At 49.3% G+C, this 19,446-nt stretch overlaps 1 protein-coding gene across 5 annotated transcripts in view; it reads right to left on the bottom strand.

Annotated features, from left to right (window-relative positions):
• RALY (RALY heterogeneous nuclear ribonucleoprotein) overlaps positions 1-19,446 on the bottom strand; it is a 108,794-nt gene that overhangs the window by 6,821 nt on the left and 82,527 nt on the right. For 4 of the 5 annotated variants that reach the window (XM_048963553.1, XM_048963554.1, XM_048963556.1 and 1 more), the window contains 4 exons: positions 13,234-13,498; positions 8,527-8,599; positions 1,404-1,451; positions 1,099-1,259 (listed from right to left, as the gene is read on the bottom strand). In XM_048963553.1, the coding sequence (XP_048819510.1) occupies positions 1,099-1,259; positions 1,404-1,451; positions 8,527-8,599; positions 13,234-13,489 (538 nt within the window). In that variant the 5' untranslated portion in view covers positions 13,490-13,498. Of the gene's footprint in view, positions 1-1,098; positions 1,260-1,403; positions 1,452-8,526; positions 8,600-13,233; positions 13,499-13,801; positions 13,827-19,446 lie in introns of those variants that run through there. The other variant, XM_048963555.1, reaches the window with a different exon arrangement.

Below are 19,446 nucleotides of genomic sequence, written 5' to 3' on the forward strand. Positions count from 1 at the left end.
AGAGGTGTCAGCCAACATGGGCTTGGCTGAAATGGGAGCACAGCCTTTGTTGAGAGCTGCAATGAGCTCCCCTGCACTGGGGCCTCTCACAGAATCATAGAATCGTTAAGGTTGGAAAACACCCCTAAGGTCTTCTAGTCCAACCCCAGTCCATCCCCACTGTGCCCACTGACAATGGCCCTCAGTGCCACATCAAATCTCTTCTTGAACACCTCCAGGGACGGTGACTCCACCACCTCCCTGGGCAGCCTGTGCCAGTGCATTATCTGTCTTTCTGAGAATTATTTCCTAATATCCAACCTGAACCTCCCCTGGTGCAAGTGAAGGCCATTCCCTCTCATCCTATTGCTGTTACCTGAGAGCAGAAGCTGACCCCCACCTCACCACAACCTCCTGTCAGGGAGCTGTAGGGAACTATCGTGTCTCCCCTGAGCCTCTTTCAGACTGAACAATTCCAGTTCTCTCAGCCATTCCCACAAGACTTGTGCTCCAGTCCCCTCACAGCTCCACTGCCCCTCTCTGGTCACACTCCATGACCTCAGTTTCTCTCTTGTCGTGAGGAGCTGCCTTAGTTTCAGTTGGGACAGATTTGCTTTTCTCCACAATGTCTGGAACAATGCTGTGTTTCGGTTTTAGGAGAAAAGCAATGTTGATAATGCATCCAGTTATTGCTGAGCAGTGCTATACATAGCCAAGGACATTTCAGTTTTCTCAATCTCTCCTACTGTCCTATCAACGAGGGAGGGCACGAGGAGCTGGGAGGGGATAGAAACAGGACAGCTGGCTTAAACTGGCCATAGGGATAATCCCATACCATCCAACATCCTGCACCAGGCAGGACCTGGTACTTGGACGTGCCATCATTCCCATTGTGGCATTGGTGGGGAGCCAAGGATAAGCCCTTGTGTTACACCTTCCCCTGCCGCATCTGCAGCTCATGGGCTCCTGAAAAGCCCTCCCTGTGCTGCTGGTTGCAGGCGTTTTGGGGTTTTGCAGGTTTTGCCCTGGGAGCACCCAGCCGTGTGGGTTCCCGGCTGAAGGCTGGGGGCCGTGTTGTAGATGGCAGGAGCAGGCCCTGCTCTACACACACATACTCACATTTCAGCTTGGCTGAGCTGTTGGCAATGGCAGCCGATCTAGCAAAGAGCTTGACAGGGAGAGTTGCCTTCACACGCCGGACGAGGGGAATGGTGACCCGCGGCCGCTTCACTGGAACCACCCTGGGCACCGGAGACACCCGGCCCCGGTACTCAAAGAGCCTGCAGGGATACGGGGGAGGCAGGAGCTGAAGCACCACAGCCTGGGCCCTGGCAGGTCAGACCATCGGGTGCTGCTGCCAGGACCCATGCCTGCCCCTCACAACTCACAGAAAAGCCCCTTCGGCTGCAGCCTCCCCGGCTCACCTGTCGTAGAAGTCGTCTCTGTAATAGTCATAGTCGAAGTCATAGCCGCTGCAGGAAGAAGCAGGATGACACAGGTTAATTACTACTGACGAGGTATTCCTACAGCCACCACCCACCCCATCTTCACGGTCCAGATGGCCACAGGGTTGGTGCAGTACACAGGGGGTGATGTTGGGTGAAGCTTGGGGCTGCCTGAGGGAGAAGCAAGAAGTGCAGATGGGTTAACGTCTACAGAGATGGGCTGGGGGCAATTATCCACGCACACGTTGTGAGGATGCCCATGTTCCAAACAAAGACCAAATCCCAGAGCAGGGATCCTACTCCAAATCCCAGAGCAGGGATCATCCAGCACCAGCCCACCTGGCAGATGAGCTCCAAACATGGCTGAGGGGCTGTGTCTGTACTGCACTGCTTTATCTGCTCCCAGGGCACTGCTGACATCCCTCCCTCCTGCATTTTGTATGCTGGGACTGCGCCCACATCAGGAGGACACAGCCCTACCTGCCCTGCTGCCACTCTGCTGCGATTCCTGTTCTTATCATATAGAATTGGTAGGGAAGAAGTCAGGAAGAAGGTGATTTTTATTCATTTAACATCTTCACTGCTGAGGATGTTTTAAGCTCCCCCCTCCCAGCGACATCCTCCTCACATCTGTGTGCTGCTGCCTGGATTACTGCGGGTTGTATGGGAAGCTGTGCTGCTGTGTGTAGTGAAACCATAAAGTACTAAAAGGAACAAGGAGATGTTGATGGGAAGAGGGAAGGGTGAGCACTCAAGTATGTAGCCTGGGAGTAAATGTGGTGTCCTGCATTGCAAGGAAGCAGTGACAAAAAGGATGGGTGGCTGGCCACAGTGACAGCACGGTTCAGCCTTAATCTGGGGCATCTGTGCTGGCATTGGCCATTCTACCTTGTACTTTGGTTTGGCACCCTCCCCTTCTGACCTGTCTTGAAGACACCATGCCTGCTGGCTGCACAGCAGCCTCCCATCCGAAACCCTGCATGGTCTGTATTTATTCTCTGTTGTGCTTTTCACAGCTGAAAGGCAAAGGTAATTCCTGCCGCATCAACTCTTGCTGGAATATAACCAGCCTGTTCATATGGAAAGAGAAGATGTATTTTTTCAAGACCAGTAACTTTATTTCCATTTGGCCCTGGGATGAAGCCTGGAAATACAGAAAATCTCCAAGAACAACGGCTGCCCTCGGCTCTCCAGTCTATTTTGATCGCTAGGCATGTTTGACTCCCATTCTGTTTGAATCCAATAAACACAGAATAGAATCAAAATAGGATGTCATTTGAAAGGAAAATTGAATGAGGATTCTTCTATGCTGTCAGACTCCCACGCTTCCTTTCTTTTTCTTTCTTTAGCTGCAGCTTAAATGAAATTGCTACAATTCTGTGATATTCATCAGACCCGACAGGTTCAGGTGAGATGCTCCTGAATAGCCCCAGTGGTGGCCCCATAAGGCCAACAATGTTCTCTGTATCCATGGGCAGGAGAGGACACTGGGGACCTCTCTGTGCAGCTTAAGGTCTCTGGGGGGGGGGAGGAATCAGGACCATCTCTTGTTGGGAAGCTCACCAGGGCTCGGAGGTCATGAAGCAGCCTGAGACTATTTCCTGAGGAGCAACTCAAATGGGGGCATTTGGCACAACTCAGAAATACCCTCACTGCTTTCTTCTCAGCCATATCATATGTGAGGTGCTGGATCTGAGCTGGCTTTTCCTCCAGACCTTTCCTCCCCACCAGCAGACCCATGGGCTCAGAGCAGTGTTTGCTTGCAGCACGCTCCACATGCAGGACATGGGGTCCAGGTCTACCTACTAATTTTTTGGGGGTGGAAAGCCAGGATGAGGGGAATCATCCTGCTCCGACCCCAAATATTCTTTCATTAATTTCCAAAAGGAAGTAGATGCTTAATTATCCTGGAGAGCTGGTTCTGACTTCCTCCCAAAAACAGTGGGATGTATCTTGTTTAGCTTCAACCAGCAGGAATGTAAACATATCCCAACACATCCAAGCAAGAGGCAATTCCAGGCCACGGCTCATCACAGCCAAAGGCAGACAACTGAAGTAATGTCAAGCAAACTGCAGTGAAGTTTTTTTTTTAATCCAGCAAGCACAAAGGGAGACCAGACAACCAGACCCCATGAAAGCCCCAACAGAGTGAAGGGCTGAATGTGTGTGAGAGGAGTCCGCCTCCGAGTCAGTGTGGTGAGGGATGGCTAACACTCTGACCTCAGCTTCTTTCATCACCTGGAAACCACAATACAGCCCTCCAGGAATGCAGAGGGCTCAAACGAATGTTTTTTTCTGAAGTCTGAACCCTGCTGTAACACGCCATCCAGGTCATGGCCAGTCCTGCAGGAGGCTGTGGGAGGAGGGAGGCAGTGTTGGATGCTCTTACCGGCAGCCTTAGAAGTCAGGCGTGGAGCAAAGGGCAACTCTTCCAACATGAGAATAGAAAAATGCCAGTAAAAAGTCTTAGCTTCAGTGATTTATCTGAAATGTGCACACCTGATAATTTCCCTGCACGTAGGATAAACCTTCCTGCAGTAGATGAATCATTACTCAGTGACCTGACAGGGCTTCCTTTATGTACATGAATAATTTTCGCCATTTTTCAATCAGTTGGTGACACTGTGCCCTTTAAAATGAAAGCAGGGATAATCAGAGAGAGAGGCAGCAGAATCCTGTAAGGCCATGTCAAGCAGCACGACTCCTGATGCATTCCTTCTGCATTGCTATTCTTGAGCAATTAAATAACATTCAGTAATGACTCACAAAGGTGCAGAACCCACACATTTCTAATTGAAGGGCAATTGTTTTTAGGTGCTGAATAATTTACATTACATTTGAGGTGCTGTTTCTGAGCATGGACCTGAATAGCAACGTGAAGCTGAGTGGCTGTGCTTTTAATTACCTGGGCCGATCGTCACAGGCTGAGTTGTGCTCAGCTCGCATCCTTCTACTAACAACTGCACAACCTTAATTAGTGCAGCAGTAGAAATAATATCTACTGGAAAGCCACTTGGAAAATCTGGCCGTGGTTAAATAGAGAGTTTTTACAGCCCTGCACATCTGGTGTGAGGTTCTTTCCTCCTGTGACTACCTGGGAAGCTGGGAGTGAAATGCTGGAAGTGAGCCCAGCACTTCTGAGACACTGGGGCTGCAGAAGGGCTGCACAAGTCCTCACCAGTGCTGGACCCCATGGGTACCGCTGTCCACCTCTATTCTTCCCTGGGGCTGTTTTGCAGTGAGCTGTGGTTATAGCATTTCCTAACAATCGTAAATTTTTCTGAATGTTAGACTTCAAAAATTGCAGCACAGTAATTTGTAGAAACGCTGTGTTAAACACACAAGATTATTTTTTCAGTGGTTGGGTTTTACTTTGCCTAGCTCCAAGTGTGCCTGAGAGAGTCAAGTATTAGAGAAGGCAAGACAAAGGATATCTCATTTTGGATTAAAGGAAGCAAATCTGGCACCACAGGGCATAGGGTGTCACTGCTCTGCTGATTGGAGGTGGTATGACTGAAGCTTTTGGACTGCAATGAGTACAATAAGGGATGTGGATGCCAGCTGGGCTGAAGGACATTGTCCAGCTGTGACCACAGGCTGTAGAAATGTCAGTGGAGGTCTGTGCCCATCATGCTGAGTGGCACTTGGTTGCTCCTGCAGGGCTTAGGTTGTCCCAAGGCTGCCTGTCCTTTTAGCACCAACATCACTAGGAAGGACAGAGGTCTGTGGTCAGTACAGCTCTGTCTGCTTCACTGCCCTGCAGCAGGGACCTGGGCAGAACAGTGATGGCAGCAAAGTTTTCCACTACCTGTCTGGCTTTTGTGAAGCCACCTCCAAAAACTGATGATGATGTGAACCTCGGGTTATGTTCTACCTTCTGGAGGTAGATGGGAAGATACCTCCCAAGAGATTTCAATTAAACACCCAAACATACCCAGGGGCTGATGGATCAAATAAAACTGTCAAGATTTTTGCTTCTGTTAGTCCAGAATGAGATATCCTTTGTCTTGCCTTCTCTAATACTTGACTCTCTCATGCACACTTGGAGCTAGGCAAAGTAAAACCCAACCACTGAAAAAATAATCTTGTGTGTTTAACACAGCATTTCTACAAATTGCTGTGCTGTGATTTTTGAAGTCTAACATTCAGAAAAATTTACGATGGTTAGGAAATGCTATAACCACAGCTCACTGCAAACCTGGGTTCCTGGCTTTCCACGAGATAGCATAAGCACTGCTTGTCCAGATGGCAAAGTTTAAATCTGTCATCAATCTGGAATGAAATACTGCTGAAGCTCAGAGCAGTCTATGGCCCATATTTTAACACATCCGTATCTGTGGGAGGAAGCAAATATCTCTGTCTTCAGCTACATGCAGCCTGGAAGGCTCAAACACTGATCATTTCAACAGAGGATTAGTGGTCAAGGCAGAGACGAAGAGTAAATGCTGACAAAGAGATGCTCTATCATCTAAAATATGGAACGAATTGATTTGCATTATGGCACCATGCAAGTCGTATGTGTACAACTACATAGAAGGATTTGTGTCATCTCCATTTCCATACAACAGTGGAGATGATGCACAGATGTGCATTTTCTCTCTGCAAAACCAGAAGGCCAAATTCTGGCCAAGGGCCATGCTGGGTTAAATCTACACTAAGACTCTTGGAGCAATTTGCAGTTTGCTCCCCTGGTGCGACCTGAGGCCATTCCCTCTCGTCCTATTGCTGTTACCTGGGAGCAGAGACTGACCCCACTTTGCCACAACCTCCTTTCTGGGAGTTACGGAGGGTGATGAGGTCTCCCTTGAAGCTCCTCTTCTTCAGATTGAACAATCCCAGTTCCCTCAGCTGCTTCCCATAACACTTGTGCTCTGGATCTCTCACAGCTTCATTGCCCTTCTCTGGACATGCTCCAGGGTCTTAATGTCTTTCTTGTAGCAAGGGGCTCAACACTGAACACAGCACTTGAAGCCTTACCAGTGCTGGGTGCAGGGGGACGATCACCTCCTGCTCCTGCTGGCTGTGCTATTTCTGACACAAACCAGGATGCTGTTGGCCTTCTTGGTCACCTGGGCACTCTGCTCTCTCATGTTTAGCCAGTTGTCAGCTAACACCCCCAGGTCCTTTTCCTCTGCACAGCTTTCCACCCACTCTGCCCCATGCCTGTAGTGATGCCTGGGGTTGTTGTGACCACAATGCAGGACTCAGCACTTGTTCTCACTGAACTTCATCCCATTGGCCTCAGCCCATCCATCAGCCTGTCCAGATCCCTCTGTGGGGCCTTCCTATCCTCAGGCACTTTTCCCCACCTTGCTGTCATCTGCAGACTTACTGAGAGGGCACTCAATTCGCACATCCAAATCATCAATAAAGATACTGAACATCACAGGCACCACTGCTGACCCTTGGGGAACAACATTTGTGACCGGTCACCAGCTGGATGTAACTCTATTCACCACCACTCTCTGGACCAGCAATCCAGACGGTGTTTTACCCAGAAAGAGTGTAACTGTCTGAGCCACGGACTGCCAGCTTCTCCAAAAGACAGTGGGAGACAGTGACAAATGGCTTTGCTGCAGTCTAGGCAGGCTACACGCACAGCCTTTCTCTCATCCACCAGGCAGGTCGCCTGGTCACAGAAGGAGATCTGTCAAACAGGACCTGCCTTTTGTCATATATTATTTGTATATACATGTATATTATACTGCCTGGGGCTGATCCCCCAGTTGTCCTGCACATGTTGTGTGATCTCACTATTCTATAACCATGCCTGGAATTGAGGTCATGCTGACGGGCCTGTAGTTCCCCAGATCCTCCTTACAACCCTTCTTACAGCTGAGTGTCACATTAGCAAGTCTCCAGTCAGCTGGGACCTCTCCAGGTCTGCTGATAGATGGTGAAACACAGCTTGGCAATCACCTCTGCCAGCTCCCTCCTCACCTGGGATGGTGACGTGGACCCCATCTGGCCCCGTGGACTTGTGACAGTCCATGTGGAGCAGCAGGTCTACACCGGTGATGCTGCTCTCTTTCCCAGCATCACGTTCCTGGCCAGACCTATGAGCCAAAGCAGGGGGAAAAGCAGGGAAGAACATGCTCGCTGAGGAAGGGAGGGAGAATTTGTCTTGTGAATGCTGCAAGGAACTGAGCTGAGAGGCTCAGGGAAGGTCTTGGCAGATGCCTTGGGGGTGGTGGTGGGTGGGTTTCTGAAGCTCTGGTGGGTTTAGCTACGTCAGCAGCACACCGCACTGCTAAGTTTTGCCATTTACTAGCACTGTGCTATTGGACTGAGTCTGGATCATAGTTTTTTCACTTATCTTCATCCCTCACTTCTTCTCACAGAAAAACCCACAGTTCTCTCATGATTTTCTCTTGTTGCAACATCCTATAACACTGATACTCATTTCATTCTTGCATTCCCAAATCACACTTTCTATATATTGACTTAGTGCCCTAGTCTCCATGTGAATACAATCACTTAAATTTATAAATAAAACACATTTTGGGATCTTGTTATTTGTTTATGGGTTCCTTAAACCTTCAAGGTGCTCTCAAAATACCTTTTCAGATTTTTCTTTCAGCAACGTCAGGAGCAGGAACATGAGCTTCTCCCACACTCCCACAACTTCAGACTGTGGGGCTTCAATGAAAATCATCATTTATCACGAGAATCATGATGAAGTCTCTGCAGTTGGCACTGAAGACTCACTCTGACATCTGTAACACCTCACATCTCCCATCGACCTATCCCATGTCCCACTTGTTCCTTATGCCCCCATGCTCGGCATCTTCTTCACTGCTCTGAAGCACTGGCTCCCTTGTGACTTCCCCTGACCATCTCCTTGGTCACCTCCAATTATTGATCTGATGACTTCCCACACCGTTTTTGGGTCAGGCCATTCTCAGGTGGAGTCACACAACAAAGGCCTTGGCCAGCCCTGGGTCTGCCATTGATTCGTCCCTTAAGCCCAGCCCTAAGTGGGGTTGCAAGGGCCAGGCTCAGGAAAGGCCATGGAGGAGAAAGTCCCCGGGGAGATCAGGGCAGCAGTTTCAGGGAAATACCAGCCCAGAGAGCTTGGGCCAGGAGGTTTGTGGTGACCTACCTGTATAATGTGGAGGCTGCTCTCTTCAGCCCTTTAGGTCTGTTAGGTTTAGGTTCCCCAGCCATGTTGATATCTGCAACAAACAAAGCCACAACATTACCTTGTGTGCCCATGAGAACTGCGAGTGAGGCACAGCCCCACTGCACTCTGCTGCGATAGACCTGCTGCATTCCTGCCTTCCTTCAGCTGGTCCCTGCTGGACCTTCACAGGAAGGCAAATGTTTTCCTCTTGCTTTACACAGATACAAAACACTCATTTTCAAAGTCAGTGCCTCTAGACACGCTCAAACCCATGTACACAAATTCAGGGCAGGCTTCCCAGAGGAGCACGGTGCTGTTATGATAAGGCACAGAATACAGAAAACTGCCCGTAGTTTCAATTTATTCCTTGCTCTTTCAGAATAAAAATGAGTGTTAAGCACAAGCCACATGGTGCTTTGGACTGGGATGCATTAAGATGTGCATGAAGTGTAGGGGCATGCACCCAATTGATCTCTCAGGTACATCTCAGGTTCTTTACAAGGAGAGTGGTTAGGCCCTGGAACGGGCTGCCCAGGGAGGTTGTGGATGCCCCGTCCTTGGACGTGTTTAAGGCCAGGTTGGACGGGGTCCTGGGCAACCTGATCTAAATGTGGATGTTTGGTGGCCCTGCCAGGCAGGGGGGTTGGAACTACATGATCCTTGAGGTCCCTTCCAACCCGGGTGATTCCGTGATTCTGTGATCTTTGATGGAGGGCAGGGAGAATGGGTTGCTCTAATCTGTGGAGGAAATTTTTCTCCTCAGTCTCACTGCCAAGCATGTTTTTGATGTGGGAATTAAGTGATAGAGCCAATTTCAAGAGCCAAGAGCCTGGCAAGCCAACACCAAGAGTGACCGTAAGTCTGTCTAGATGCTTCTGGACACTGCAAATCATAGGGTCTTTTGAGTTGGCAGGGACACTTAAAGATCATCTGGTCCAACTCCCATGCAATGAACAACGACATCTACATCTATATCAGGCTGCTCAGAGCCCCCAGCTTGACACTGAACGTCTCCAGGGATGGGCCATCCACCACCTCCCTGGGCAGCCTGTGACAGTGCCTTACCACCATCTTTTTCCTTATATCCAATCTAAATCTTCCCTCTTTTAGTCTGAAATCCTATTATCTTGTCCTATCACACAGCCTTAGTCACCGGAGGTTTCTTCTGGCAGGGGTAGGAAAGGACAACTGCAGTCATCTGGGTGTGCATTACTATCTTGCTTCTGTAGTTGGAAATGAATTGCAGTTATTTGCTTAATGGCTGTACCTCTCTTCATCAGCTAGGGACAAGACTTGTGCTCAACATCACATGCATGCCCTAGAACTAGTGCCTTGCAAGCAAAGGGACCATGGTGGCTATGCCGTGTGCTGCTGTTCTGGCACGGGGGCATGGAGGCATCAAAATGCCTCCTTTCATTGCTGCCTTTCACTCTCCACCCTTCCATATTCAGCTGCTAACGGAAATGTAGAAGAATGCTGAGCCTGAACAAGGATGTGAACAGGACAGCTCTGTGGATGGCTGCTGCCAACATGGATGTCTTTCTGTTTTGGAACAGTACAATGCCTTTGGCAATGCTATAGAGGAAGGGAGGAATAAATTCTTCCATGGTGCATCCCAGAGCACATCCCTGCTCAGCTCCAGTTCTCCTGCTGTGAACCCATTCTGCTGTCAAGGTGCATCTTGCAAGCTGCCAGTCACTTTTCTTGCAAAATGGAGAGCAACTGACAGCACCATACTGATTGACATCCTTCCAGGGAGATGCAATGAAAGCCGAACGGTGGATAATGTGGATAATGACAACAATTAGCTCAATTTGCTGGTATGCATTGCTAGAAATAGCATCACAGGGCCTTCACTGGGGTTGTACAGTCACAGTAGGAAATTTGTACTTTCGACCTGCAGCAGTGATGAGCCGTCAGAACCCCCAGGACTCCCTTGTCAATGAACACAGAAAGACAAAGCTCAGCATGCACATCAGCCTGGACACATTCTGTATCCCATTTCCATTCTGGCTCCCTGCTCCTTATCACTGAATCCATTTGCTCAGACCATGGTATATATCCCTCCCTACCCATAACCAGATGTCTCTTCCTGCACTAAATGAAGAAGTTGTTCTTTGTCTAGCACAGATGTCAGGGACAGGTTACTGGTATGGAGCCAGTCTGAAGTGCAGAGCTCCTGCACTGAAATGGTGATGGCCTCCTGCAATGACTGGATTTGCTAAGAGCCTCTACAGAAAGCACAGTGATAACCAGGACGTGCCTGGCAGAGCAGTCCATGACCCAGTGAGGGATGGGCTGCAGACACAGCTCCCAAACACCTCAATTTATGGATGCATTCAGTATCTGGCTGATCAGTTAAAATGCAAGTCTGACAGTCTGCACGTCCGCTGATAAAAAAAGACAGAATAAAATGCTATTAAGACATCCAAATAGAGAACTGATCTTATGAAGAAGATGCCAGACAGAAAGATGAGCTGCCTTGCTCAAGCTAAGGCCTGGCATGCAGGAGTGGCTCTGGATTCGGATGTCCTGCTACATGACTCCTGCTGGCACTGGGGACATGCAGCCCTGCACTACTGCAAGCTGCTGCCCCCCCAGCAGGTTGGAGGTGCTTTCCCCCTCCACCAGGTGCTGTCTATAGTGCATGGGTGGTAATTTCCCAGGAGCTCCTGTCATCCAGAATGCAGCAGTAGGCCTGAAGAGCACTGTTTTACTGCTCTTCTGCAGGATCAGATGCTTGCATGTGCAACCAGCTGAAGTTACTGCATGGAGCTGGGAAGGGACACTGGCTCCAGCCACCACGCTCCAGGTGCTTGGAGGACTGGACATTATAGTCTGAGACTTACATTCAAAATGCTGCTTTTGAAGCCTGACAGTACTGGTTGCACCTGCAGGTTTTGGTTTGAAGATGATAGCATGTCCCTCCAAGCCCTGCCCATGCACTGAGGCAGGGACAGCCTCACCAGCAACACACCTACCATGCCCATACCTGTCCCATCTTTCTTTTCCTCCACATTAGTACAGCCCACGTGGCTGTGAAGCCATGTTTTTGTAGGGGCCTTCTACTTTTCCTGTGCAGACTAATCACACTGTACAGCGTCTTTACCTCTTTCTTTCTGCTGGGTTCCACTGAAAGAAGCAAATCCACATTTATACTGGGCCACAAGTATTATAGGAAAGCATGCTGAACTCTTCTGTTGTGAGACTTGATCATGAAGAGAAGGCAAATGAAAGGGAACTGAACACCTCCTCCAGTGTGTGTGCAGTTCTCACAGCTGTAGCACGGTTATTTTGCCTTGCTGGCATGGCAGACCTCTGGGACCAGCACCAATAGTGAACAGTTCCAATCACAATACATATTATACATACATACAATACAATTATATAAATACATACAATAATAGGCATCTCAAGCAAAGTGGCTGTGTGGCCTTCTCTTAGCTGCACCTCTGACAGCAGTGCCAGCGTGAGCTCCTCTGCTCCCCAGCACCTTGCTCATCATTTCTACAAATGATGCAAACATGTGGGCAACATCTGGGCTGCAGCAACCCTGGCACACTGCACTTCAGCTCTGCTTTGTGTTAACAGCAAGAGAAATGAAGAAAAGTTTCTGTATTGAATAATCCATGGATGGAAACAGCACAGTGGCTTAAAGACATGACCTAGCACACAACTTCCTATTTCTGACTGCTGTGCTGGCAGCAGAGTGGGGATGGGTTGCAAATCGCTTCCCTGTGTGTCCAATGGCCGCTGCTTGCAGCAGACTTGGAAATAACAATTTTTCATTAAAAACACTGCCTTTGGTTCCAATTCTCAGCTTAGAGCTGGTGACAAAGGCTTCTCAGCATGTGACACTTCAGAGCAATCTGCAAAACAAGGATGCAGCTGGGAGCAGCTGGGGTGGTTTTGTTTGTTATTTCTTATCACACAGCAGTGCAGACAAGAGACTTTCACATATCTGGTGGGGGGAGAGTTATCTCAGTGAACGTCAGCTGGCTGAAGCCAGTCTGAGACAGTCCGAGTTAGATTATCACCTCTCTTGAAAGGCAAGGCTAAGGCTGGCAGCTTGGTACCTCCATCCCGACCTCAACCAGGTGTCTCAGACTCAAATACAGAGAAGCTCATCTCAGTTGATCACAGAGGATGTCCATGTGATCAGAAATGGTGAGACACCTGACTTCTGGATGGTGAAAAAAATAGGAGATCAAGTCCTCTGGTAGTGCTGAGGGAAGCCATTCAGGTAACGAGCTGCTCTTATTTCAGTCCAATCCTTCATTTCAGGATGCCACTTTTTCTACCCAGAGTCCCCTCTGCCTCTACGAAGTCCAAGCAGTGCTGTGGCCACAGTCCTGAGTGCACTAATACATCTGGATGGCTGTGCTTAGCCTCACTGCTGATCTGTAGGACAGCTCTGATGCTGGTCCCCAGCACTGTCACAGCCATGCCTGTGCCTGGATACGGACCCTGCTGTTCCTGCCCCATGGAGCAATATGCCCCCAGGCCTGTCTCATCACTATGGCCCTGCTAGCTCATCAGTGGGCTGTGTAATCCATTCACCATCCCTAAACCTGACCCTGACTTACAGATCAATGCTGCAGCCTGATCTTGGCCCAGCCATGCCTTGACTACCCTTCAGGGGGCTGTTGCACCTGGGCACCTAGAGCACCTGCACAAAAGACTTACCCAGTGTCTGGCCTGCAAGCACGCGTCCGTTCTCACCCAGCACGGCGGCACGTGCGTGCCTTTCATTGGAGTACTGTACGAAGGCGTAGCCCTTGTGAACGGAGCAGCCCACCACGCGGCCGTACTTGGAGAAAATGGTCTCCACGTCTGACTTCTTGACCACAGCTGTGTTGAGATTGCCAATGAAGACTCTGGAGTTGATGGACTTGGGGTCATTCTTGTTTGTTATGTTGCTTGTCTGCACCTTCAATGACATCTTGAACACCTGAATGAACAAAGCAGGAGTCAGGAAGGCGTGCAAGGGAATTACCTAAGTCTTACAAAAAGGGGAGGGGGAAAAGGGTTCCAGCAAGGCTGGAGCAAGAGGACCAGCTCCCCAACTACAGCTAGCCTCTGGAGACCCCTCTGTGCTGGGCAGGGACTGCTGCCACCAGCACAAAGCTCAGCAGAAATACATTTATCAGGTTGACTCTGAGTGTATGCTGGCTGCTTCCCAGGCAAAAAATAGTATTTAAATAGATTTTACATCCAAATAAAAGCTTTAATGCAATTAAAATAAAGTTTTTACCTGTCTATACTGAATTAGAGTTCAAGGACTGCTCTTTTTAGAACAGTTTGCATTCAGCACTTTTGCTCATGCCCACCTCCTGGGCTTCCCCACAGGTCCCCCTGGCACAGGCTGGCTCTCCCCATGCACAAGGACAACCTGGACTCTGCAGATCTGCATCTGTAGATAGAAGAAGGCTTCATTTTTCTGGAAGCAAGCAATGAAATTTACATGGTGAAGGAAACACTGTGCTCCTAGCTGATATCTGCTCTCTAGCATTGCTGGGCTTTGAGCTGCATTCTGAGCTAACAGGAGATGTCACTGTTTGCTTGGGAATCATAAGCAGGCACTGCAGCCCGCCAGCACAGCTGCAAGGCACAGTCCTCCTAGGTCCTTACCTCTATCTCATGGGCAGTCGCTATGAAGGATCAGGGCTGGGAACTATTAAATAAATCTAGTCTTGCTGCCTATCAGGCAGCTTCCTTTTGTTTATGCAACAAAAACTGCAACTGTCCGAAGATATTGGTTTGATTTTCATCTTCCAAAAAAAAAGACTGTCTGCTGGACACATACGATGTGATATTTACCCGGTAGCAGTCAGTGCAGAGCTGTGGGAGCTGTTTTACAATGCACATGGTTGGTGCTGCTCTTCCCTATGTCTTCTCCCTGGCCCCTGCCAGGCACTCCAACATCTGCCTGAGCACTGCTGGGATGAAGTGCAGCCAGCTTTGGGGCTTCACCTCTCCATCTCTGTCTGGGCAGTCTGGCCTGGGATGGCTGGCAGCTCCCTGGCTGCATGGGGCAGCTCTCTGTGATCCCAAGTCCTGGCAGTTCTGCCCACCTGCAGCCCAGCCTGAAAAAAGTCTGTCCTCACTGGCAGAATCATTTCCCGACATGCTTTTTGGGGTTGTGCCAAGACTTTCAAACAACCAAAGTCCCTTTTCCCCTTCTTGTTATCCAGGGGTGGTGAGGCCCTGGCACTGCTCCCAGGAGCCGTGGGTGCCCCATCCCTAGAGATGACTGAGGCCATGGAGGGGCCCTGGGCAGCCTGAGCTGGGGGGCAGCCAGCCCACAGCAGGGGATGGGGCTGAATGTATTTCCGTGCACAGAGGCAAGCATCAGCACCTCAGGGCCTGTCACCATGAGCTGTCTATTTCCAGGGTTTGCAACAGCCACATAGCAGGGGCCTGAGCCTGACCCATGCAAACAGGAGATTTTTAACACCGACTGCAATCAATGAGCTCTATATGGACAAGTCATGACTGCCAGCCCTCAGCCTTTTTAATTTTCAGGGCATGAAGATCAGGGCACTCAGCTCCTTCATGGTTTGAAGTCTATCAGTGTGTAGTGGTGGAGTTAGGCCTGAGTGGGCTTCCTGGTGCCGCAGTGTCTTACCCAGCACCCAGCCCTGAGTTCCCATCCATGTGAACCCCCACCCATGACACAACATGCTGGCACAGCACCTGGGGCACCTGCTTGAAAAACCCTCAGAAACTTATGGTGCCTTTAGGACCCACTGTCCAAATCGGGTCTCTCTGTCTCTGCATGATTTCCCTGCGGCAGCATCCCCAGAGCTGCCCTCATCTGGGCTGTGCTGCCATGAATGGATGTTTCTACTTCCCAGCTTTTGCACCGAACAAATTAAAATATAATCCTGTTGCTCAACACCCACTTCTTGTCACACTCTGATCAATTTTATGCTGCTGCCCCATATCTCAGCTTAGGGAAAACCCTAAAGCTGCTGTTAGTCCAAACACTTCCTGAACTGTAGCATGCCCAGGAGAGTATTATTTATACTGCTCTGATTTCTGACCAGCTGTTTGCAGCTGTAAATACCAATTACATCAGTGTGCTGAGCTCCTTAAGCCCGTGTGGGAGGGATGTGGGTTAAGCTGTTTCCATGCTATGTGCAGAACATCAAGGTCTGGCTGGAAGACTCGGGTAAATCAAGGGCTTTTCCCCCAAATTTAAAGGGCTGCCTGCTCTCAGCAGCTGCATCATGACCCAGCTCTGCTGCTGCCACACACTTTGTGTGTTTTCTTTAAAAGAGCTGGATGAGGATGCTCCCCAGGTGGGCACTCAGGTACCAGATGAATTTTCAGTTTGAGAATACATTACCAGCAGTAATCCCTCCACACCCCCTCCTCCTCCACTTCACCTTCATTCATCATTAGGACAGACAAGTTATGAGGAATGACACCCCTCTGACAACACTTTAATGAAGGTGGGACACAAATTCCCTGTTTTACAGATGGGTTATCAAGGGGCTTGCCAGCTAACACATGACTTGAGAAGAGGCCCCTGAAGTCCTGGCAGGAGTTCACCTGCACAAAGCTACCAGCTCCCTGCTCTGCGCGGACCTGTCTGAGGTGGGGGTAGGATTCCTGCTCCCAAGCTACGACCTGAAGCCTTCAGCCTGAATTCCTTGAGCTCCTTCTGCACCCTGCCTAATGGCAACCATTCCCCAGAGGGAGCTGGTGGGGAGCAGGACACTTCCCATGGCATCCCCAAGGTACCGTCTGAGAGGTAGGTGCCATGTGGAATGCTGCCTGCCCCTAGGTTCCATCTCCCACCTCACATCTTTCTTGTCCAGCTCCATGCTCCAGATATGGCACCTGCAGGTGCTTCCCTTATGGTTTCTGCTGCAGAAAGAACTGTGCCTGGTGGCTGGTCAGTGATGGTTTGGTGGCTCTGGGTGACAAACTCCAGGTCAGGCCAGCTGATGGCCACATCACTGGGCAAGACTTGGGAGGAAGCCATTGAGGACCAGAGGTCCTAAGTGCCATCTGCCCACTGACTGCTGCCCCTGTCCCTGTTGTGACAGAGATGGGAGCCACAGCCTCGACCACAAGATCTGTGAGCGCTTGTCCAGGCTGAGATTTCAGCCCCACCAGCAACATCCTCCATCTAACAGGCCAGTGCCAAGCACTTTTCTGCTGTCCTCACACACTGCTGGCTTTCCTGGAGAAAACAACCCCCTTTCCACCCAATTAATTTCTGCTGTCTTCTTGTACACAATTCTCATTTTGCATCACTTCTTGCTATCCTCACTGTAACAATCAAACTTTAATCACCAGTTGCTCCCCAAATGCTGATCACCACATACTAACAGCACCTATCCTAACCACACACCAGCAGAGCACTCTGCATCACACCCGGGTGAAATCCAGCACTGGCTCAACCCCAACTTCCATGAGAAACATCACAGCTCTCCCTCGTGGTCAGCAGAGCACAGGATCTCTTTGAGCTACCATCCCTTTGATAACATCACATAAAAACCAGTGGGAGCCCTTGGCAAAGCATCCTGGCGATTCTTCGATTATATATATATATATATAAAAATATATACAGCAGAGACAGGTACCAGTGGTGATACATTGATATTCTAATAACTACAGCTGTCTAGAGGATGCATTCTCACATCTATTATTTTGCCTTTCTCCCTCAAGCAAGTACTGCAACAAGGCAGGCTTGAGTCACAAAAGAGAGTAAGAAAGGAAAAATGCAACTAGTAAAGAATGATTCTTATCAATTGGACATGGACAAATGGATGTATAAAGGGGTCATTGCAGACCTCAAAGAACACAAAGCACACATGAGTATGATTATTTCTGCTTTCTGGAAGGGAAACCAAGACACAAAGCTTACTTCCAGTTTCTGAGGAAGGCTGTCAGTCCTGCTAAATCTCGCAATTCTGTTGGGAATTCCCTGATATTTGCTGTTTTGCTTAAAGCTTCAGCTGCTGTGTTCATGCAATCGTGTGAAGTGACACACGTTCCTGTTCCACGAAACCAATAAACTGCTAACAACAACCCTATAAAATAAAATACAGTAGGATAGGATAGAATAAAACAAAGTAAAAACCTTATAAAGCCCCAGAAGCCCTGTGCTGGGGCTCAGCACGATGAGGCCTCCATGGGGCTGCAGTCTGGATGCTCTGTGCACGCAGCATCCATCTCCCACTTCTCCTCCCTACCTGGGGCAGCGTGGCTGGAAACGATGTCATGGCCCCTGCTGTCACTCATGTTCAGGGATCCCTTAAAGATATTGATATTCAATCTGGTAGCAGCCCAAGGCCAGAGCTGGTTTACTTGATAAGCTATTTTTCCTTCCCGCTTTAAGTGCCTTGCTTCACAGATTAGCTGTTTAATTGAGAGCCAGGTGTCTAAAACCCCCAGAGGCTCCGTCTTAGTGATGAACTGTCACAGAAGAAGAAGGCAAAGAAAAACCACCCAACCCTGCCACTCTCTTTGCGGAAAGCTCTTTATTTGTGTGACGGCCACACACAGCTGGGTTGTTATTTTCCTCTTATCACACTTGTTCACAAAATGAGAAACACGGTTTTCCATCCTGTCCTGGTGCCTGCCCAACTTTCCCCAGGTTGGTGGCCCTGCGCTGAGACAGATGACAAAAGAGCCGGTCCTGCAGAGACCTCAGGGGACAAAGCTGCTCCTTGCCACGGGCTCAAGAACACTGTGGCCCTTTGGGGTGCCCCATCTGGCAGACTGCTCCCCAGTGTCCCTTGGGGCTGGAGGCTGCGTGGCCCCAATGCCTCCTGCTCGCTTGTTGGGGTAAGCCCCAGCTACATAGGCTCACTTTTTTCTGCATCTGCTGTGTGCTCACTCAGGTCAAAATCTGATTCTGCCGCAGCCAGGCACTTGGCTCGGAGCGATTTCTAAATGGAGCAGCTCCTCCTTTATCCATAGATGTAGCTTTAAATAAACACAATGCATTACAAGACCCTGCCTGCCTTGCCCTGCCCCAGCAATAGCACAGAAAGGCAGATGCATCTACAACTGAACTCCTCGCCACCTCTGGTGCCAATCACTCCTCCTCGGGAGCTGGCAGTAATTTGCTGGTGAGTCCCCAGGCACCGGAGCTAAGCTCTGAAGCACTGCTTTAATAACCAACACGATCCCTGCAATCTTTTTAATAGCTTTTGAGTTCCCAGCACCTCCTCCACAGCAATCTGGGGGGGTCTCAGCCTTTCTCCCAGAGAGCAGAAATACCCTCCGCAATGCTGTGTGGTTCAGTAAGTAGAATAAACTGGAAAGGAAGGAGTCCTTGGGTCTTCTGGAGAAAATGGCTGACTTTCCCAAATGTGATTGTTAGGGGACCAGGAAGTTATTAAAAGAAGGGAGTAAATAAAGACATTGCAGGTGTCACACTCGTTATGCAGGAGCAGAGATGCCGTTTGGGGAACGGGCAGTGTGAGGATGTCTGCAGTCTCCATCTGACCCCAAATGGACCAGAAATTGGGGGTGTTCTCCAAAATGGTCAGTGCTTACTTCACGGACTTGGTTTCCTCAACCTCTCTGCTTTAAGCGCTAACTCCCCAAAGCTGGGGCTCAGTGCAGATGGAAGCACGGCGCTCCTGCAGACAGGTGGATGCTGAGTGCACAACAGTGTGTACAGAATTAGCTGCTTCATAGCACTCCTCCAGCTCTCTGTCTTGCTACGCAAAGAGCCTGCTTTTATAATTTTTAATTAAAACGAGTCATTTTGAACTGGAGAAATCCTGCCAATCCTTTGAAAACCTGGTCGTGATTTAGATTTCAGTGCATCTGGCAAATCCCTCGTAAAGGAGCAATAAATAATCAGTAGCTGTTTTAATAAGTATTTAATCAGTTGTTAAAGGTACAATAGTTACAAAGTCTATCAGGTCA

This window comes from Lagopus muta, chromosome 16 (assembly GCF_023343835.1).
Source record: "Lagopus muta isolate bLagMut1 chromosome 16, bLagMut1 primary, whole genome shotgun sequence".
Classification (NCBI taxonomy): domain Eukaryota; kingdom Metazoa; phylum Chordata; class Aves; order Galliformes; family Phasianidae; genus Lagopus; species Lagopus muta.